At 39.2% G+C, this 24,001-nt stretch overlaps 1 protein-coding gene across 4 annotated transcripts in view; it reads left to right on the top strand.

The window, feature by feature from the left end:
• The window catches only part of LOC307011260 (phosphatidylinositol-binding clathrin assembly protein), a 57,309-nt gene that overhangs the window by 9,392 nt on the left and 23,916 nt on the right, over positions 1 to 24,001 (top strand). For all 4 annotated transcript variants that reach the window (XM_079636711.1, XM_079636708.1, XM_079636710.1 and 1 more), the window contains exons 2-7: positions 7,694 to 7,836; positions 20,261 to 20,336; positions 20,423 to 20,525; positions 20,732 to 20,825; positions 21,663 to 21,774; positions 22,820 to 22,926. In XM_079636711.1, the coding sequence (XP_079492837.1) occupies positions 7,694 to 7,836; positions 20,261 to 20,336; positions 20,423 to 20,525; positions 20,732 to 20,825; positions 21,663 to 21,774; positions 22,820 to 22,926 (635 nt within the window). The remainder of the gene's footprint in view (positions 1 to 7,693; positions 7,837 to 20,260; positions 20,337 to 20,422; positions 20,526 to 20,731; positions 20,826 to 21,662; positions 21,775 to 22,819; positions 22,927 to 24,001) is intronic.

A 24,001-nucleotide genomic window follows, 5' to 3' on the forward strand; every position in this document is an offset into this window, starting at 1 on the left:
AGAGGTATCGAAATTGGCACCGGATCGAAATATTTTGAACGATGCCCAGCCCTAGTTGACTGATAAAAGAGGATGTTTTTTTTAGGTAGAGAAGCAGTTGATCAATGTTTGTTGAGCTTCATTCAATGTGAGGACACAACTGCACCACTTTAAGAGAGCTTCCACATGCTGCATGACACATTGCTTCTGTTCCCTTCACGCTCATAGTGCTGATGTGGCCTATTTATAGCTGCTGAGGGCCTTTGGCTCTGTTTGATAGCTTGTTTTGTACCTTATAAGAGCCCTTGGCTCGTCTTCTGACATCTCCTCTGCAAAACCTGGGACTTTATTTATGACGCATCTCAGAGGAGAGAATTCTCAAAGCCCTTTTTTTCTCTCACGCCCATATGTGCAAAACTACATGTTTTCACTTTCGGATACTACATAACTGTAACCTTTTATTGCTATCCGTGTCCTCACTAAAAACAGACAGTCTTAAGGAAGCATAATAACTGGAAGTCTGAGAGTAATCCTTGAAATGTAATTTTGAAGACAGTAAATTTGTAAAAAAAAAAAAAAAAAAACGGTTTGAGGTCATTCCATGTCAAATCAAACGAATTTCATAAACTTCCCCGCCTCAAATTTTGTTTGATTTTTGTAATTTTTTCGATGAGAGACAAACATAAATAGTGATGAAAGCCAGAATGTTAAATGTAATGGGTAATCCATAGGGGTGTAACAATATATCGTGCCACAATATATCGCAATACAAAAATGCAACAATACGTATCGTGGATAGTGACAATATGTATCGTGGATAGTTCACCCAAAATAGAAATTACTGTATAAGAAAAAAATCATGTTTTCAGAGTTTTAGTGTCAGTACTACATTAAACTACTATATAATGTTGATTATAATGTATAATAATGCAATGGTCAGCTTCAGAATCATGAATATTTTTATTCTGGTGTCACCATTGTCCTTGAATTACAAGCACCAAGTCCAAACCTGTTCATTTAAACCCACAATGTAATATCAAAGTTAGCATTTTAATCAACAGTATTTTTTGTTAACCTTTTATCATATGTCTTGGGAGTATCGCAATAATATCGTATCGTGAGTTCAGTATCGTGATATATATCGAATCGTGAAATGAAGGTATCGTTACACCCCTAGTAATCCACTATTTTGTAGAGAGGGTCAAAATGACAATTTTCACCTGAGATTTGGAGCCAAATGGGGGCATGCAAACTTGGGGAAAAAAACACAAGAAGTGCTTTCCCCATTTTTGATCTGTCACTGTTGGCATATAATGCAATCTGTTAAACCTGTCAACAGATTTTACTAACAGACTTGCCAATCTCCGTGTAAAAATAAAATGATGATGCTGCCATCTTTCTAAAGTCATTTTTACCCCCCTGTAATTTGGCTCCAAATCTCAGGCTAAAATAGTCATTTTGACCTTCCTCTACAAAATAGTGGATTACTTAGTCAATATACATTCATTAAATGTAAGATTTTAGCTTTCTTCTTCATTTATGCATTTATTTCAGCAGAAAAAAAATAATACATTTTTAGCCTGGGACCTCTGGTTGAGTTGACACGGAATGACCCTCTTTTGGTGTTTGCGAATATAGAGGCACACATTCACATAATACTATAGACTTCCAGTAAGCTTAAACCTCTCATGTATCCGTTTTTAAAGGATATATATATATATAGGCCACAAATATAAATGATCTGAATTCTAGTTTCCTAATTTCCTAACCTTTCCTAATTTGATCATGCTATTTTGGACAGTAGACATTAATGCGTCAGCATTCATGCTTAAAGACTTGCATTCGATTTTTCTACTTTCTGCTATTCCTTGCCTTAAATGACATTTCTTGGGCTTTGTGAGAAATAAAGGGCGGCTGATCTTATATATATATGATTGTGTGGCTTTCTTTTGTCCTTTTTATTATAGACTAGAGCTTTATAGAATTCTACAAGCTGTGCTCCCAAGTTGCTGATTAGTTGCAAAGTTGTCCTGGTGAAAAAGAAAAGAAGAGAGAGGGAGAAATATGGGAATGACATGTGAGGAATAGCTGCGGTATTCCACAGAACTGTGTCACTGAACTCACTGTTCAGGAATCCCATATAGGCCTTTTACAAAAATGTCACCATCATCACATTTATGTTCCCAGAACGCTGATCAAATACGACCTCGTCTCACCGCATTTCAGACCATCCACCAGACGAGCATAATTTCCTTTTCCAGCACTTCGCAATCACAGCAACAAGGCCATCAACACACATCTTGAAGGAAATGGAGGCAGAGATACAAACATAGCAAACAAGCTCTCAAAAAGAATCCCAGCTATATTTAATAGAGGTCCCAGGTTCCCCAGACAGAGGGAGCACAGACGTTTATTTGGAGAAGAATTCTCCTTGCTGTTCTCCTTCAAGCTAGCTGAAGCGGTTAGCCGATAAAAGACTGCGCTCATTAAATCCAAAACAGTTGGCTGTCCTTATCTGCAGGTTAAAGAGGTTAGCATTTGTTTTTGAGCATAGAGTAAAACATCAACAGTTCTGGAGGTCCTCTAATCTTAGTGATTAGCATTTCCACAAAGGAAATCACAATCTTTTTTATATATATTTTTTTATTTAGTGAAATTGTTTTAATAAATCTTTCCATATAGTCAGTAAACATGTCTGCACACTACACACATATTATATTGACGATATTATAGATGATACAAATATTATATTGACGTCAGTGTCTTGATACGGTAGTATTTTCATTTTGTGTTTAGTTTATTATGATTAGAACTGTGAAATTGCGAGCGTTTATCTTTTGAACTGATTTCCCATTCATCTTCACTGGACTTCACTGCTTTGCACAAGAAGTACTGAACTTTCTTCTTTTATTTCATTGGAGAGCCATAAAACTAGCGAGCTTATAGAGAGTTGGCATTTCATCGTCAGAAAAATTAGTAATGATGTGTACCTTGATAGTACCATGTTTATTGTAGCACGAAAACTTAGCAGACTTAGCAGGCCTGACTGGTGGTCAGCCCAAAAATACTTATGTAACTAGAAATATTGTGTCTCTCATTCACTAATAATTGCATGGATTATTTCATATTCGTACGCACAGGAGAACTTTGTGGTGGACGGTGCCGCGGTGGGCAAGTGATGTAACTGGTGTTATGGCTGAACACCGGTAACACAGACTATCGCAGCAAGCCTAATACGCACATGAATTTGTTAATTTGGAATATTCTAAATGAGCTTAGTGAATGAAACTGGTTTGGGATTCTGGTTTTGTCTGAGAATATTGTGCAATAACATATTGCAATACTTTGAAATGTCAGTTCCCAATCCACCTCTAGTGCATTATTCCAGAAGCAGAGGGCCACAGAGAACTGACCTGGAGTCAGTGATTAGTACACTTGGAACAAGTAATTAGCATGGCAGCTGTGGCGGTTCAGAGGTGAGCACCAGCTACGGTCTTCTGGCTGACAGCTGGACAGACTGTCAGGCCACCTGGTCAATTTACTTCCACACGCACACGCACGCACGCACACGCACGCACACGCACGCACAGACACACACAGACACACACAGACACACACAGACACACACAGACACACACAGACACACACAGACACACACAGACACACACAGACACACACAGACACACACAGACGAGGCTTCCTGCCAAACTTCCTGTGCCTCATCAAGGCTCAATCCAGATTAATTTGTAAGCCCGGGCACTGCAGACAATAATCATGCTTTGAATCAAACGTGCTTTAATTTGTAATTTTGTTCATTTTTCACTCTTGCATAGAGCTGGTTTTAATTCCAAACCAGTCTCCATCGGCCAATTATGGCAGCGACGTGTGCGTTTGAAACTCAAGGATGCTTTGAGCCTCTGTCAACTCTGACTGGTGGCAGGCTCAGCCCGGTATGAACGTTTCCAAAGGGTTTCGTTGTCTTTCAGGCTAACAATAAGACTTTGACACAGGCAGACTGAAAGTGTGTGACCTCATCGCTCAAACACTCTTCATTTGCTGCATTGCAGTGACATCATTGGGCCACAGCTTCCTTTCACCGCCTTTCTCGGATTCGATTCTCACCACTGCACATCATTTCACGCTCTGGTGCACACATCTCAGCATGGAACCATGCAGGTGTGTGTGTGTGTTTGTAAGGGATAACATGGAAGTGTGATTGTCTGTTTTAGTGAAACACTGTCAGAAACTCTATTTAAAGGTTGCGGTGTGAAACGCTGCCTGTTCTCAGTCACTCTGGGAATCTACTTTTGTGAACTTGGTGTGTGACACTCAGAAGCATTGTAAAGGAGATAATTGGAGATTAGTATCATGTGGCATGTGCTATCGCTAACTACCTCATGATGCGATACACGTTGTACCATACGATATGTCATAATTCAGTTCATTGATTTGCATCACAATTTAATTTGATCGGAATTGAAGTAGGGATGAAATGGTTACCGGTTTGATGATAAACCATTATAAAAATCCCTGATGGTTAGTATTACTTTTTCATATTTTAATTATCATTAATTACACGATTCATTTTAAATAAATATAAACGTGCTAAGGATTAAATAATTATATGAATGTTTCTCTGAAGGGAACAGAGACAAAAGTATGTGGATGGTAACCTGACCAAAGAAGTAGCTTTGACTGGACTGGGGAATGCCTGTTTAATAGCTTGTTCTTATTTAGGCAACCTGCTTATTTGGTTTAGTAACCAACATACATTTGATACAGGGATTTAAAGTATTATTACAATATTGCAAGAAAACAGCCCTGATATGCAATGTCTGAAAGCTCTGATCCAGGGTGTAATCAGCCATTCAACCACATACATTCCCAGTGCTTCAATCGGTCAGGGTGGGGAGTTTCTTGCACGCATTAACTCTGTTATTTGTGCCTCTCTTAGTCTTTCTCCGTTTAAGACGATGGAATTTGTGATCAATACCACCAAATGTGCCCTGTTTTATCTGATTAAATCAGCACATATCCTCACTTCAGAAGAGTTTTTCACTCTCGTTCCCTTTCCCTCCCCCTCCCTCCCAAAGGAGCCAATCAGCTCGCAGGCTCTCCTTCTGACCATCATAGAAAACAAGCAAGACAGAAGAAAGGAGACCCAGCTCTGAAAGCAAAAGCCATGGTGCAGTTCAGTACAGGAAAGAGCGAGAGAGAGAAATGGGGAAAACACTGTTGAATAGGCAGCAATCTCGTAACTCATCCCCCAACAGGCTGCAGTGTGTTTTTAATAGTAGTCACAGTACGTGAATATGCATTCATCTTAGGGAAGAGATGCTGAATAGCTCAGTGGAGTTGACTTGAATCTTCAGGATCGCACAGATTTATTAATGCTGCTTGCAATACAATTACTGTTGCTCAACCTAAGTACTAAACGTTGGCACGTAACTCCTTTTAATGCTACGGGTATGAATGATACCTCAAAGCGTGCCTCTGTGTGCTATTACTTTTCTAAGTGATCAGGTTTTTTCCCCCTAGTGGGTGATGCCACAGACATGACTAAAGAGGGACCCTGAGCGTTTTATAGAGATCAGAATATCATTAGAGTTAGGGAGGGATTATTTGCATTTGGGCAGTAAACAGCCATCTAGTTTAACCTAGTAACCACCTAACAACCACCCATAACACCCTAGCGACTAAGGCTGGCTATTGCTACAAATCTCCAGATTTGATTCCTGTTCATAACTCAATTCAATTCCAAATTTCCAAAATAGCTCAGTTATAAGTCGTTTTAAAAGTATGAAAGAAAATCTCTCTCATTTAAAGGCATAGTTCACTCAAGAATAAAAATTCTGTAATTTACTCGCTCTCCTTTCATTCCAAACCTGTCTTCTGAGAAACACTAAAGGAGATATTTTGAAAAATGCCTCTGTTTTTTTTTATTATTTAAAGTTTTTACGACAGTTATTTCAACTGTTTCAACAGTCTTCAAAATATCTTCTCTATCTGTTCGCACAACTCAAACTATGCTGTTAATACATGTATGCATTTGGCAGATACTGTTACAGGGTCCCTGCAGCTCCTCAAAAAGTCTTAAAATGTCTTAAACTCAGTTTGAACAATTTTAAGGCCATAGAAAGTCTCATATCTTAAATGTTTACAGTTTTAATTATCATTTTAAGAGGTCTTAAATTTCACAATCCTGCCTAATGTTTAATTATTAAAGGGATAGTTCACCCAAAAATGAAAATTCTGTCATCATTTACTCACCCCTCATGTTTCTTTCTTCTGTTGAACACAAAGGAAGATATAGTTTGAAGAATGTTGGTAGCCAGACAGTTGACCATAGGCATTGACTTCCATGGTATTTTTTTTTCATTCTATGGAAATGTTTGATTACCAACATTTCTCAAAAAGGTCGTCTTTTGTGTTCAACAGAAGAAAAAAACTGGTTGGAACAACATGAGGGGGAGTAAATTATGACAACATTTAAATTTTTGGGTGAACTATCTCTTTACACTTCAAAAGGCTATTGTCACAGGAAGGAAAGACTTAAACATTATTTAACACATTCATTCTTTATATATATTTTTATTGTCTGCGCAATAATATATTTATTGCCTTTCTTTAAATACAATATTACCAAATGAGCAAAATCAAACCATCTCAAATTCGTATGTATTGCTTTATTAGTACATACACCAATTTACCAAGGTATACATTTTACATGCATTCCCTGGGAATCAAACCATTGAGCTTAGTGCTGCTATTTATTTAATTTCTATTTATTTAACGGACATCATAATCCTCTCAACAAATAACTGCGGTTGTTGATGCCAACTGAAGTAAACATTAAATTGCATTACTTGTGAAAAACGTTTACAGAATAATAACAATATGGCATTCATTATAATGACCCACTAAGTATACAAAACACGGCTGAGGCTTATCAACACACACTCTAGCTTCCACACTAGTGCATTACATCCTCAATTTATAGGCCATTTGTGCCTCGCTGGCATGCTGTAAGTGTGTTTCGTAGATGTATAGCACATACTAGTGTGCCGTCTCTTTTACCAGATCCTTGTGATTCATCATCAGACTCCAATTGGGAGCTGCACTACTTACTACTAGAACTCCCTATTAGAACAACAGACAGGCCCACAGGGCCAAAATCCGACAGATACGGAGGAGTCGTCTCCCTCATTACCTGCTCTGTGTGTGAAAAGATGTTTCTCTCAAGGGAAGGGAGAAAAGAGTTTTGCCTTTGAAGAACTAAAAAGAACACTGTGGGTTGAAGGAGGAATGTCTTCATTATGCAAACAGGACAGAACAGAAACGAGTTTTCGAGCATCTGATGGCGTTCAAAAGATGCTGCTTTCGTATGCGAGTACGCAAAGCAAAACTGGGGTGCTCCTGCATATTTAAAGATGCGACTCTCTTTATGGATCTTCTCTTCTCTGCTTGTCTGTGAGTGTTGCATAACAGAACGACTGTCTAACCCTCTGTGTAGAATACTGAGAGATATTATGAGAGTCCGCTGAGATCTGCTTCCATTAGCACCCGCTGCAGATGCATTAATATGTTTCACGCAAAGCGAGGGCCCTGCCATGTGCTGTGTTTATTGGAACATCTTGTGCAGGGTCTTAGAACAATTCGAGATGCGAATCAGTGATGTGTGTCGCTCTAACGTGTGCGTCATGTGTGTTTTCAGACTTGATCCACTGCACCAATGAGATGAATGTGAACGTTCCCCAGCTGGCTGACACACTGTTTGAGAGAACCGTCAACAACAGCTGGGTTGTGGTCTTCAAAGCGCTCATCACCACACACCACCTAATGATGTATGGAAATGAGGTGAGATTCTGCACTTGAACTTGCTTTTTATTTATTTATTTGATTTGTGGTTCATATCAGACAACCTTCTGTGCAGTTACCATTGAAGATCCAATGGTGTTAAGTTGCGGTAAATCTGTGATGATGTTTTAAATGAGTCAAAGTGACCTGCAACAACTTGGAAAGACTAAACGAGTGACACTCCTAAGTTCAGCTGAATGCCTAAAGCCTTATCCAGGCATGTTCATTACAACATTTAACAAAACATAATAAATTATATTATATGAATTCAATTAATAGAACGTAAATGGATTTATGTTTTCTTCATAGCATTACATTTTCTTAGTTCAAAGCTATTGACCATTTGAGGCCTTATGTACATCAATATTAATATTCATATTTGAATATGAATATTTTGTACTTACGTTTGGGGTTGGTAAGATGCTTTAAAGTTTTTGAAAAAAGTCATTTATTTGATCAAATATGGTAAAAACAGTAATGCTGTGAAATACCATTACAATAACTGTTATCTACATTAATGTATTTTTAAAATGTAATTTATTCTTGATGGTGCAGCTGAATTTTCAGCGTCATTACTCCAGTCTTTAGTGTCACATGACCTTTCAGAAATAATTTTATTCGGTCTATTTAAGTATTCCTATCAAATGATTTTTGAAATCATTCTAATATGCTGAATTGTTGCTCAAGAAGCATTTCTTATTATTATCAGTGTTTCTATTATGCGTTTATCATGTTTATCGATGTGTATGCAGTGGCGCAACTACCCGGTGTCAGAGGGGTATACATATGCAGCAACAATTTTGCCAAATAAATAAATAAGTGTGCCATGTAATGAGTGAGTAGGAACGAGTGAGCGCTAACAGATGAAATGAGTACAAAATTATCATTTATTAATACAGTTGAACTATATCCCACAGTGATGAATCCAAAAAAAGAAGCTATAAGCTGCATTGGCCAAATGCACTGAAAAATAAAGGAATTAGTTTTGTACTATTTTCTATACTTGAAAGACTATATTTCTATACTTAACATTAAAGATGTGATTGGGCCAGCCCAGTGTCAATCAAGAAAAGAACCAATGGGCCGCTGATCTACGTGTTTCATGCGGTGTCAGAAAAAAATTTAACGCTGACTTTTCTTGACCAATGAATTACACTGGCACTAACCCAGCGCCGCCAATTAAGCAAAACAAAACAAAACTAATGGGCCGCCTATGTACAAGTTTTATGGGCCGTCAAGACAAAGACAAAAAATAAATAGATAAATTATCGGCCCAAAAAGCACGTCGGCCCACCGGGAATCTCCCAGTGGCCAGTAGCCTACATACCTGGACGTCACACTTTAAATCATACCTGTTGCCTTTACCATCCACTTATTTAGCCATCTAATTTTCCCTCTTTTTCTATTTTTAGCCCCCGACAGCTTTTTTGCTTTGTCCATCTTTTTCGACGACAACTCACTACTCGTACCTGCTCGCTCAGCGCTCACGACGCTGAATTCTATAATGGAATCTTATGAGGACGCCTCTAGCCTGTTAGTCCTCTAAAATGTTATGTAACATAGAGGAAATGCAAAAATGATTTAGAAACGCAAAACAGCAGCTACATATATAAAATCCCCCCCCCCCCCCCATTTTTTTTTTTTTTTTTAAACTATCGCTTTGGCACCCCTATGCACCACATATAGCGCATACCCACTTTTTGCGCCACTGTGTATATTCACCAACTAAGACAAAAATTTCACAGACATTTGATCAACAGAAAAGGAATAATGGAGGGACGTATGGTTACATGTGGTTTGGCGCAAGGATGAATCGCTGTCCTTCCTGTCTCCCTGTAGCACTGTCTTAGGCGTCTTACATTACGGACATTGCAGTTTATTGCTCTGGCCACATCTGCAGTCCTCATGCCTCCTGTAGCAGGACCCAAAAAAGGGAAATTTGCCGAGTTTATTTTGTAACATTACTGTCACTTTTGATACAGTTAATGCTTCCTTGTTGAATAAAAGTATTCATTTCTTTTAAGAAATCCTCAAACTTTTGAAAGGTGAATTTTCCCCCCCACATATCTACAGGGGTGTCACTAATGAGGAGGAAAAGTGGGAGCGATGCCACTCAATTTCTATCTAATATGTATTATATAGTACATTTTAATATAAATATAAAATCATTTCATAATTCATAGAAATGTAGGACTGTCAGACCAAATATTTAACTGCTGTTGGACGTTATTAATGCATTTTGAAAGTGAAGTGAAAAAACACTCTTAGGCATGTGCTAATAGTTCAATTCAGTGTTAGAGTTTGAAAGTGTGTTCAGTTTATGCGCAGCAACAAGAGTTAGATAGATACTTGTATACAAGCACAAACATGTAGTCCATGTAGTAATGATAAACAGCAGGTAGGTGAGAACATGACACACACACACATTAATGATATATACAGTAGGACGTGACCTAGATGTGCACGTGGCCTGCTTAATGCATTGTTACTACATAAGCTTTTCTAGAAATGCACACACGTTTACCTAGCTACAATATCTTTTTTATATTTTTTAGCATGTCCTGAAAGGGACGGTTTGTCAGTTAGATAACTTGTGGGATTCAGTGAATCAGAAGTTTGCACGATTCATTAAAAGAGTTGAGTCATTACTTTGTGAAATGTACTACACTAGTCGCACTGTTTTTTTTTTTTTTTTTTTCAAGGGGAGCCAGTGAAGAAAACGCATCTATTGTATTGTCCTGGCATTATTTCGCAGTGCACTGTCCTTTTTGTCTCATCACATTCAATTTAGACTGCAAGCTCACAACTCGGGATGGATATAATTACTTTTTCTGGCACTATAGATTCTGCAGGAAACAATGGCACACGCACACACAAAAACAATGGCAGTGCTAGTGACTCTCACATGTGTCCTTGTTAGTTCCCTTGGACTATAAAATAAAAAGCCCTTCACTATACGTCTTGTGCTCGCCAGTGTCAGAGATAGTGAGCGTGGAGGACTGTCCTTCAGCACACCCTGTTCTATGGCATGACGGGGCACTAATCAGCCAGGGGTGGTTTTTGTTATCGGAGCTGAACGTCTGGCCCAGGTCAGGACTGGTCTTAATCCTTTACCCCATTATGGTTTCAAAAACACACGTTTGGTTATCACTGTCTGTCGAGGAGCAGAGACGTTTGGAGGACATTTGTCTTGTCAGCAGTAGTCCGTGAGAGGGCACAGGAAGGGCCGCAGATAAGGTATTGTTGATAAGGGCGTTTGCCCATGCGTTTGTGCGAATAGGAGAGAAAAAGGGCGATGTCACTCAACGATGGCCCAGATACCGAACGTACAATTTGCTATAGTGACGACGTCACTGGGAGTGTATGTTGTCTAGGGTTGAGATAGGAGAGAAGGGAGGGGGGTTTGAAAAAACATCTAGGTAGGATAACTTTAGGGATAAGGAACTTTAAGAGAAAGATAGAAATTGCAAGGGACAGCAAGAGAAGCGGGTGGAATTTTAATCAGCTGGTTCATGAGGGGTCACACAGTAGACAAATTGCTTAACCTTGTATGGGGACACCACTGCCCCTGCTGTCCATCTTGAATGGTTCGTTTCGGGTACCGAAGGAAGACTGAGTGTGCGAGTGAGCCAATACTGAAGATTGAGAGAGGTTGTGTGTGAGGGAAGTTCAGTGGATCTATTTAAAGCTGGAGGCTCAAATAAAGGTTGGTTTAATAAAGAGTTTATTGTCCTTTTGGTTTCATCATTAACTTCTCTGTCAATACTATTTTCGGGCCCTGTAAAATAGTTTTATTTTATTCCCAAATAATTATTTTTCAGTTTTAATTTGTCTGGTTTCCTTTTTTTGTTCCATTTTAAATTTAACTAGATATTTGTTAAATGGTTAAATTTAATTTTAGTGATCAAAATCCATGTCTAATTAATTGAAATGATAAAACACAATTCCCCCCCACCCCAATTCTACTTTATTTTTTGTAGATTGAAAAGTAGTTCTTTTTCCTTCATTTTAATATTTTGTCCAAAATCCTTTTTTTGTAATTTTTTTTTATCATTATTTGAATGAATCACATTTTAAAGGATTAATCCTGACTAACTTTTAAAGGAGTCATGACCTGTAATTTTCACTTTTCCACGAGAATCAATGTATGTTATGATTGCCTAACGAGTATACACTGGCCGTGAAGCTGATATTCAAAAGTGAAGCGTTTGTTTATCCCAGGGTTCGTAAACCAGCCCACGTGCACGCGCACTCAAACACGAGATTTTAATTTCTCCCCCGTCTTGACGTCAAGACGGGGCCGGATATACCATAAATGGACACCGCAGACCTATGCTGCAGGAAGCCCGCCCTGCCCCTCTCCCCCTCATATTCAGTCGCGAAAGATGCAGAAACGTAGTGCACACGTGAGTTACTCTGTTGTTGACTGCCAGAATCAAAATGTGTTTTCTCTCCCGAGAACGGACCAAGCTGTCAGGGACCAGTGGATTAAATTCGTTTTTAATGACGTGGTTCCTACAACCCTTCCCACTGGCTTAACGTTAGGTGTCTGTGCTAATCATTTTACGCCGGAATCGTTCACAAATTTGAATGTCTAAAAAACCACAACGTGAAACCAGGCAAAAACACCACATGATAGCAAACGTTGATCTCAATAACCACTGTAAGCTGATAAAAAAAAGTAGACTACATCTCCGTTAATGTAATCTACATTAAATAAAAGGTATAATGTATGTCTCAGTCAAAATGATTGTCTTTACCATTCAGAGACATCTTGATGTAGACGTCCTTCCATCGACTCTACATCTTCCCTTTCAAGCTCAGGTTCAGAGTCTGGCTCGTGCATTTACGGTTGAATTCCGTAGGTCGCGGCCAGGCACAGACAGTATATAAACGCCAGGTCGGGTTCATTCACAACTTGCGCCATGATGTCATTTTGGAATGATATGCTGAAGTTACCTGCGGTGTCAACCCCCCTCCTTCCTGCCACCAATCAACGCGCCCCTCATTTGCATTATTAAAATGACCGTCCACGACAGCCAAAATATCGCATCAGATCTCGCAACGCAAACACGACCCGGGTTTAATGCCGGGATCGATGCCGGGTTGGGGACCTAGTAACATTGCCGTGTTCAGACCCGGAACGCGCGCTGTGTGAACAAAAGCCAGGACAAATGCCGTAAGGGGTGTGTCGTAGTGATGATGCACGAGCCTTCGCAATGACGTAGTTATCGTGCGACTCTGTTACTCTGTTTGAAGAAAGTTTGTGTCATCGATACAAGAAAGAACGAAAAGATGTCTGCAAACTGGACTGAAGCAGAGACCCGAGAGCTCCTTGCAATCCGCGCCGAAGCTGAGATCGTTCGCCAGCTTTGTGGAACGGTACGTGATGCGTTAGTGTACGACCGAATCCGAAAAAAAATGATCGTCGTCTTTTCGACGCGTACCTTATACGTCACATCATAACGTCACGCGTCTATCCGGGACATACCCGGGTTGTGTGTGAACGCGCTCTCTGATTCCGGCAAATCACTGGCAGTGTGAATGAACCATTTTTAAACGAACCAGGGTCAAATCCCGGGTCACTTTATCCGTGTATTTTCCGGAATCTCTGTGTGAAAGGGGCTTAAAATAGAGCATGGGTATCCAAGGTAATACTAGGTTATGACTCCTTTAAAGGGACACTAAGTAGGAATTACTCCCATCTAGTGGTGAATTCGTATTTTGCATCCAAACTAATTTTGCTCTCCAGCGCCTCGCGCGCATTGCATCTACGGTAGGCGATATGTACCAAAAAGCTTTGACAGGATGTCTTCTAATAGCACTTCGTCGAGGGGTGATGTTTTGAAACATTGTTATTCATAAAAATAAATCATGAGAACATGAACTTCATCACTGCATGTGCAGGAATTGTAAAATATTTTTTCTTATTAACTGAAGTAGCCTAACGCAATAGTTTTACTCTATTAGCTTATCTTTCCCTACACATATGAACTGTGATCATGCAATAACGTTAACTTTACATCACGATGCTGAGCTACAGTGAAATGATAGAAAATACATTATCTGTGATAGCAATTCGCCTCATTCGCGCAAACTGGAGTGGAATGAGGCTCGCGTCTACCGAGCCGCGCTAAACACAGCGCCGCAGGACCTCTAGACGCGCATAAACGCGTCTTTACATTGAAATCACTCGCGTGAGTCGCGCCAGACGCTCAAGAGTGAGTGAGTAATCATTTTAAAATAAAATTGACTTTAATCAAACCACGGATCCGTGATAAGTTTTGTGATCCGTCTGTTAGCACTATGATCACTTTGAGGGGAGCAGGGATACATTGACCAGAAAGGGGGAAATCCCACGCATTTTACGTTCTATTTTTGACTTTTTTGGCGACGATGTTTTCTTCTCCTGTGGCTTGGCATATGTATGGTCCATAATAACAATGCAATCCAGACTTTTAAACTTGCCGGTGCAGTTTCAAGCGCCTCTCACCGCTCTGCACCTGCGTTTCTGCTGGTTTCAGCTGGCTCTGAACGAAAACGCGTTGTGGAAACGCGTTGGCTTAGTACTTTTTGTCCCTCTCTGCTATTATAGTTTTGCAAGATGGCGGAACTACATGGAAGCCTCCGTGGACCTACCCGTCCCATGTATATAAAGATAATTAATTCTTCATTTATAAGGATAAGTCTGATAATTGCCCGAGGTATTTGTACACCATTGAGGACATATTTATGAATAAAAATATTGATTTTAGATAATAAAATACCTAAAAAGATACTTAGTGTCCCTTTAAAAAAAAAAAAGTAAATTGTTTTCTTTTTCTTTTTTTTACTCTGGAGATTCAGCCCTGGAAAGTGTTGTCCTATAGTGAGATGCTGAAAACACCATGAGCGCCACACGTGTTTCAGTATGTGTGTGTGTTTGGCGAAACCGCGCCACTCATTCACACAGAGACATGCAAAACATGCAGACTTCAGAAGTAAATGGCATCCTTTTTGCGTTTGAATATTCACAGACACTTGGTTAATATTGTGATTTAAGTGTGCATTCCTACTTTTTATTTGCCAAATGTCGTGACATTCCACATTATACTGTCAATTCCATTTTTATGGATTGGATTCCTTGATTCTGTCCACGCTTTCTGAAATCATAGGGCACTACTATTTGAGTTGAAAAGACAAATTTTCCCATAGACAAAACAAACACTTGTTAATAATTGGAAATACACAAATATTGACCAGAAGATTGAATGGAATTAATGAATGTGGTATAAACATTGTGTCAAACATTTGTCCCTTCCAATTAATAATTTTGCTTCAGCAAAAAAAAAAAAGTGTGATCGGTTGATCTATTCACTGTTGTCTCATCACTGGACATGCAGCTGTGTCTATAGAAAAATCAAAATTGACTCTTATTTACTTTATTTAATCCTGGTCTCATTATGCAGTGCATATTAGTCCAGAGAAGAAAATAAAGTGTTGTCTTATCTTTCATTAAAATTTAATTACCTTCCACATCTGAAACGTCTTTCTTGCGCAGCTGATGCCACATAGGTCGCACGGGCTCCTGGATAATGTTAATCAATAGCCAAATAGCTGTAGGCATTGTTTAAGGCTATTGCTGTAATTAATGCAGCCTTTCTGAAATCTGGCTGATAGTTAACACAGGAGATTAATGTCAACACAAGACCACCGAAGAGTTTCAGCATTTAGAGATCTAATTTTATTAAGTCCGTGTAAATGTCAGGCTTGAATATGCTCTGCGAGTGTGAACACAGGTGCTCAGCGCTGACGAACTACAGAGAACAGTCGCTAGATTCATTTGTTGCTGTTGTATATAATGCTATGCAATGTATAATCTATGGAGTCGTGGAAGTTGCAAGATCTTGTTTCCCTTCATACAGTAATTCAAAAGTGTGTGTAATTGGGTGTAAGACATTGCTTCTGTTTTCTGGAGTTCTGTTCGAGTGATCTGACCAAATCTGTCAAGTAACATGTTAAAAAAACAACACGTGTGTTTATACACACAGACACACACACTACACACACACTCGTACATACAAATACATAGAAACATTTATTGATTTATCCAGTCAAATTTGGAAATGCGTCACATTAATGAAGTAACACGCTAAAGGAATGGACTGCAAATGCGGTTTCATGTTGACTTTGAAGGCTTTTCTGACATAGCTGTGAATTGGGCTGTTTAGCATTCTGGCCATGTGCTGACTCTTGAGTTCAGGTCCCTGTGTGGGATCTGTTTGCATAATGGATGCTGTTTGTGAGTGATGTGCGCTAGGTAAGGTAATTATTACCTTTATGAAACATTCTCTCACTCCCCTGATGTCTTTTTTCCCTCTCTACCCTGCAGGCAGGAATGGCAAATCTTGGCAGGAAACAAACACCTGCTTCTCAGTAATCAGTCAGTAATGCATAAGTAGGGAATATGGATAAACTAGATGTGGGAATTGGTGAACTCACCTTGTTGGATTGAACCATTGACAATTTGTTTTCTGTGGTTGTCGACGTAGTGGAAATGACATGGGGGTAGAGTTATCCATGATGCTTTGTCACTTTTCCTCATTGCTATAAAAAACTGCCCACACTGGTGTGTGATAGGGTCATTTTTAATTTGAATGGTTTACATTTACATGATTTAGGCTACTACTTTTCTTTTTTTTTTTTGCTGGTGAGATTTTGTGAGCGTGAAACTACTTCAGCTTTGCATGGTGTGTGAAGTTTGGTGCTTTTTTCAATTTGGTGACCCATTTTCACTTTGTATTCTAGTTCAGGCATTCATTGTGAATCAGATGCAATTCCAGCTCTTAACTTTACAAACAAAATTGGTTTGGTGTTTGAAAATAATCGCTATCGAACAACTCGCCTCCTTTCACATCCCGTCATTATCTTTTTGTGCTCGCCATTTTTCTTTAAGCTTTTATTTTTTTCTAACCGTAGTAATTGCTCGGGCCGTATCCATAGAAACCTCAGAACATGCATGGATCGAGAGAGCGGAGACCAGCAGCCGGCACATTATCAGGGCATCATCATGCAGCCTATTTACACATGTTCCCTGCAGGGTTAGTGCTCTCGCGCACAAACACGCACACATACAGTTTTCACACAGCAGTTCGAGCGTTGCTTCTGGATCAGTTCCCGACTGCACGTGCAAAATCAGCGGCTAAAACATGAGCAATCCCTGTTCCCAGATTGCTGATATCTTCCCCCAGCCCGAGCTGCTGTGTTATAGAAGCTCCTCTGTTTGGGAGAGAAAGCTCCCTGCCGAAGTGCCTCCTGCCTTAATAATAAATGATGCTTCACTCTGACACTACTTGAGGTTTGTTCTCACATTAATTATTTGCTAAGCAGAGAATGCGGGACCCTCCCTGGCCTATCAATCTAGATTTATCGTCCTTAATTCTGACATTTTGAATAACCTAAGCAATGTAGGATAGAGGCGTTCATGCAGAGGAGCAGGTGAGCGAGCGTGGATTTGCAGACTCCACTGAATTCGTAATCCATATTGATCTAGCGCTCCGGAATGGAGCAAAATTCTCTGCATTTTGGTGCTCACTGGCTCGGCCATGCATTTTCCAAGAGGTTTCTCTCCAAGGTTAAGCCATGGTGCCAGAGAGAGAGCTTGCTCATGCTCCGCACAGCTGCTTTCCTGGGGATTTTCTTCATGGTCTGAATGCGGTCTGCCTCACTCCGCTTCTCTGATCTGATCCCGAAGGATTTTAGACCAGCATTTGAGGCACGGGTCGGGTGCAAAGCAGAAGCACGCCAGTATTTTCTTGGAGAATGATTGGGAACACACTGCTAGATCAGCGATTTTCAAAATGTTTGATGCTAATGCCCCCCAAATTTGATAACCTTGCGAGGGACTCCCAAAAATATTAAGACCGCTACACTGTATATTTTCTTTTATACCGTGTAAAAAAATAGAAATAGATTAAATAGATTTCTATTCATTGGAGATTTCTGCTGTTAAAACTATGGCTGATGTCAATAATAACTGACTCTGGATGAAGTCATAAATAATATTTATTATATTTGCACGTTTTTTTTTTAAAAACCTTTTTTGCTGATATTTTCCATGCACCACCTGTGTTACATCAGTATTTCCCCCATTGTCCATTTTTTAATGTATGAATCATAGTAAAATAGAGCTGCACAAATTGTAAAAGAGATTGAGGAAACTCGCTCAAAGCCATCACATGACCAGGGCCACCCTAGGCACCAGGAGCTCCTTTGAGATCAGAGATCATTGGTTTTTTCAAAGGGTGGGTGGCCTCTCTCCCTCTATTTACAGGGAGATCGCCACTGTGGATCGCCACCCTTGATCCTCCAACTTAAGCAGAGCTCTAGGAATGCAGTATTTTTTAACTTCCCGTTCCTTCAGATGCATTTTAGGAACCTTCTGTGATTTCAGTGACTCTCGACCTTAGAATACTTTTGCCACAGGCAGAAATGGCCACTGCCAGGTCTATTTTATTCTTCTGCGCCAAGCAGATTTTGCCTGACCGCTGGGCCTGTCACCAGGTCCTCATGCTGGTTGTCCCCTGAGGTGAAACAAGCCTAAGGCTCCATCCCAGTACGTAAAAACTAGTACATTTCCTGCTGACTCTTTCTCTGGTGCACTGATTTACAAAATAAGATCAAGGTTACACTTACTGCATTCTGGTGGCTGATAACTTTGTAGTGTCCCATAAATCACATTGACGAATACAGTTCCAGGAAACACAATTAGTTTTATTCAGATTTTCTTACTAATTATTTGTTGATGTACCAGCTTATAGTGTGTTTCAGGCAGTTGAAGGCTGTTTGCACCTGTTATTAAAGGGATGGGGATAGTTTTTTGTCATTTAATTACTCACGCTCATGTCTTTGGTTCATCTTTGGAACACAAATAAGATCTTTCCTCGATTGACAGCTACGGAACTACCACTTGACACTTCATAAAATTTTGTCAACATTTTCTGAAGATACCGAATCGCTTTATATGATGAACAGATTGAGTTTAGGCTTTTATTCACATATAAAAATTAATCCACTCACACATCAGTTATGGTAAACAGAAGCTCAAACATGTTCGCTTGACGTGCCAGAAGCAGTGAGGTTACGCAGCACGTTTGAGCTTCTGCAAGACGTTTGTTCTCATGTGATAAGCAGGTTCAGTTGAGCTTAAATTAAATCTGTTTATCATATAAAGCGTATTCAATCGTACTCCATTCATATGGATTAGTTTTACAATCTCTTCATGAACTTTTTGAAGCGTCAAGGTGGCTGTTGCGTATCAAAGGAGGGACAGTGTCACAGAAATCTTTCAGATTAATCAAAAAAAGATCTCCATTTGTGTTCCGAGTCTTACGAGTTTGTAACGACATGAGGGTGAGTAATTAATGACAGGATTTTTGGGTGAACTAACTCTTTAAAATCTGTGTTCAAGATGCAGAATTAGTAAAGGTCAGCATTAATATTGATCTTATTGTGAACTAATTATCCAGGCATATTTTTATCTTGTAATTATTCATTCAATTATCATAACTTAATATTTCTGTGAAACTACATGTTTCTCTCTGATGACTTGTGTTGGAATTCTCTGCTTATACTCTGTTTCTTACAATCAACTTTAGATATGCCTCCATCCAATCAACAAAGTCCTCTCCCTACACTTTTTCGTTAAGTTTCACTCGGATATACGTCACAATAAGGCAGAGAAGATCTGTCGCTACTTCCGTCACATCACGACTTTAAACCCTTGTTTTAGTAAAGTGGTTGATTGACAGGTGAGTGGGTGGTCCATTGTTGCTTTGTGCAGATCAGTGTCACAAATGCAAGGTCTCTTGCGTTTTTACAATATGGTATGCGTGTTTGGACCACAACACATTTTAGAACATGATTATTCCTCTATTCATCACTAACTACTACTAAACAATATTTATACCAGATTGTTTTGAGGTCTGTATAAGGGTACAATGAACGTTCAAGAGTCTGTTTTACTTTCGGTTTACCCGTCATGTCCACTACATGCATGAATGAGTTCGGAATGCATCATATCTTAGTGTAAATCTCTTGCATTCCCAAAACTCCCATCATGTCCGTTCACAACAGCTCCTAGAATGCTGTGTGCTTCTCTTTGCTGTCTTCTTCAACCCACAGTTGTGTGAGCTGATGGGATGGGGATGTACGGAAGAGAGGAGCTGCAATAGACATACTTGGCAGCTCAAAGAGAGCTCAGAGGAGTCTGGTCTTGTACACAGGTCTAGATTTCACACGGTGTACTGTACGGCAAACTCGGCAGCGGGGAGTTTCCGCATGTCAGGGATGAAGTCGCTCCCGCATAGTGACAGATTAAGAGCTGCAGAATTATGTCTAGCATGTAACTTTACACTTTTGTGTCATCTCTTCTCTGTACCCGCAGCGTTTCATTCAGTATCTGGCCTCAAGAAACACGCTCTTCAATCTGAACAATTTCCTTGACAAAGGTGCATTGCAAGGTATGTAAGAAACACCTTTACTGTCTCTAAAGCATTGTATGCATACACACACACACTGATGATAAACCCCTCGTTCTGTCCCTCAGGTTATGACATGTCCACGTTCATCAGGCGGTACAGCAGATATCTAAACGAGAAAGCTCTTTCTTATAGGCTGGTGGCTGTGGACTTCACCAAGATGAAAAGAGGGTGGGTAAACCTCACTTCTGCCTTGAGTCAAGATTGTGTTCAAACACATTGTCTCAGCAGGACACAATCTAATCATGCTAGCTCATTACTCTGATAATTAAGTTGTTTTTAAAAGCTGATTAAGTAGTTGATGTTTTTTTAAGCGCTAATTAAGATTGCGAGTAAGTAGCGAGTACTGATTGTTTGTTTATCTGTTTATGGAGCAGTATTGATGGAGTCATGCGCACCATGAACACAGAGAAGCTGATCAAGACGTTGCCTATCATTCAAAACCAGCTGGACGCGCTGCTGGATTTCCAGGTTTGTGATGGAGAACATGCATAAGTGCTTTAAAACTTCCCAATGATTTTTCTCTTGTATTTGTTTTACTAGTTATATGCTTCATAACCCCCATTTAAAAAATGCATGCAGTACCATTCAAAAGATTGGGGATTTTATGCTCACCAAGGCTGCATTTATTTGTTAAAAATACTGTAAAAGCTGTAATATTGTGAAATAATATTATTACAATTTAATTGAGCTACTTTCTATTTTAATATATGCTAAAGTTTAATTTATTCTTGTGAAGACACCACTGAATTTTCAGCCGCCATTACTCCAGTCATCAGTTTCACATGATGATCATTCTAATATGCTTGATTTGGTGCTCAAGAAACATTTTATTATTATTATCAATTGTGAAAATAGTAATTTTCCCCCCTAATTTTGCATTTATTTAAAATAGAAATCTTTTGAAGCATTATAAATGTTTTTACTGTCTTTTTTGATCCGTTTAATGCACCCTTGCTGAAGTATTAATTTCTCAAAAATGTTTTGGTATTCTCAAAAAAACAGTAGTGCATATGTAAACAATTAAAATCTGTGCAGACAGAATGCATGAATATGTACAGTGTGAAAACCTTCTTTTTATATTCTTATAATGAAAGCGATTTTGTTTGGAAAGTTCGGTCAGTGTTTACAGTGCAGATTATTTGATTACTCGTGTGATTGAAGTGATAAATTCAAGTAGGCTTGGCAACCCTTAAGCCCCAGGTTGGAAAACCCTACTCTACCAGAGCAACATCGATGTTGATTCAGTCCAAGCTATTTGGTATGATATGAACTCTCTCGTGTGGATGTGTGGGTGTGTGTCTGTAGGCTAACCCTAATGAGCTGACTAACGGAGTGATCAACGCTGCCTTCATGCTGCTTTTCAAAGACTCCATCCGTCTGTTTGCTGCCTATAATGAGGGCGTCATCAACCTGTTGGGTAAGAGTAATCTACTCCCTCTTACTCTAGAGAGCGTTCTTCTTTCACGCTCTGCTTTAGGGGTTAAGTCATTCTGCTTTCTGAGCAAAGAACCGTACAGTTGATGTTGAACCTCACTTTTCGTGACATTGGTTCAACTTTGCTTTTTAAACCGGAAGAACAAAATGGCTCAGAAAAAGAAAAAATAACCACTTTTAGCTATTGTGTCTGTGGACCGGAGCAGACTGTGCACACTCGAAACTAGACTACATTCGCCCAAATGGAAAGCATGTTTACACTATCTGAATCGTTAGTAATAGTGTGAACAAGTGACTGATTTCAGCCACAGCTTCATCCTCTATTTGGGGCGGGATGCTGTAGATTCTAGAGAGCATTTTAATTGGACAAAAAATCTGATGAGAAGATGAAGTGCAGGGCAATGTCATAAAATTGTTGATCCATATTGGCGGAAGTGAGAGACTGTAAGTTTTGAATGCTTAAATCTTCTAAATGTGAATTTTGTCATTGTTTTGGAGCACATTAGCTTATAGATAACCTTAAAGCTAACTTATTCATACTAAAAGCAAAAAAATAATAATTTGTTTTGATTTGATGGGGACTTTAATAATAAACATCACGTCTGTTATTGTTGTTTGCATTGATGTGCAACCTGTACATATCTGATAACATGAAAAAAAAGGTGTTTTAGGGTTTCATGACCCTTAAATGAAGTGAGGTCAGATTTTAGATTTAGATTTTTTTTAAGCTCTTTGTTTAAGCTCTATTATTCAGTCGTTAAGCCAGTAATTTCCCCATGATTTTAATTATTTTGTTTTATGTTGTAACATACGGCGTTTAGGTTGATGGTTTGAAAAGGCATTAGAGTGCTAGCTGTCCTTGAGCGAACCATTACAGCAGCTTTTATATGCCCCTGTCTCCGTCAGCCCAGAGTGTTTTGACAGTCCTCTGATGGGTAATTGCAGTCTTTATCTATTTGAGTCACTCTGCTAATCGTTCTCTCTGTTCTCTCTCTCTCTCTCTCTCTCTCTCTCTCTTCCCTTTTCAGAGAAATACTTTGATATGAAGAAAAACCAGTGCAAAGATGCTTTGGACATCTATAAAAAGTTTCTGTACAGGATGACCAAGCTGTCAGAGTTCCTTAAAGTGGCTGAGGTACACACCCCACACACACACACACACACACACACACACACACACACACACACACACACACACACACACACACACACACACACACACACACACACACACACACACACACACACACACACACACACACACACACACACACACACACACACACACACACACACACACACACACACACACACACACACACACACACAAATCAGAGGTATTTTGATATGACAGGTTTGAGTTTAGACAGGCTGTCTAGACCTCTCTCTCTCTCTCTCCCTCTCTCTCTCTCTCTCTCTCTCTCTCTCTCTATCCCTCTCTCTCTCTCTCTCTATCCCACAATGCTCTGGAATTTATATTCTCTGGATAGTTGCATGCACAGAGACCATATTTAGTGTTGTGGCACTGCATTACATTGCCTTGCACAATCCTCATGGACTGTGCCCATAAGAATATACATGTGCCTTCTCTGACAAAAAGATTTGTTTGTCACTGCATTTCATCCTTCGTGTGAATCGTGGAAAAATGGGCATTGGATTAATAGAGACTGGAATCAGCATTATATAGCATCTGTTGATTTAGGGTCTCATTTGATATTCACCTTGATTTGATATTGTTATATATTAAAAAAGGTATGAACAATAGTGAAATTAAAGAGATTTATAATGTTACAAAATATTTAAATTTGCTAAATATTCCTATCCAAAGTTATATATTGTAAAAAACAAACAACATTCTATCTTTGTTTCCACTAAAATATTAAGCACCACAACTGTTTTCAACATTGATAACGATAAAAAATGTTTCTTGAGCACCAAATCAGCTAATTAATGATTTCTGAAGGATCATGTAACACTGAAGAGTAAAATTCAGCTTGCCATCACAGGAACCAAATTACTGTTTAAAACATTAACATTAAAATAGAAAATGTTTATTATATTTTGTAATATTTCACAATATACATGTTTTTTTAAAAAATCAAATAAATGCAGATTTGGTTAGCATAAAAGACTTTCAAAAACATTAAATAAAAATCTTACCAACCCTATAACGGTAGTGCACATATGTATATTCACCCCCAGAAATCTCT

This window comes from Phoxinus phoxinus (assembly GCF_949152265.1).
Source record: "Phoxinus phoxinus genome assembly, chromosome: 2".
Taxonomy (NCBI): domain Eukaryota; kingdom Metazoa; phylum Chordata; class Actinopteri; order Cypriniformes; family Leuciscidae; genus Phoxinus; species Phoxinus phoxinus.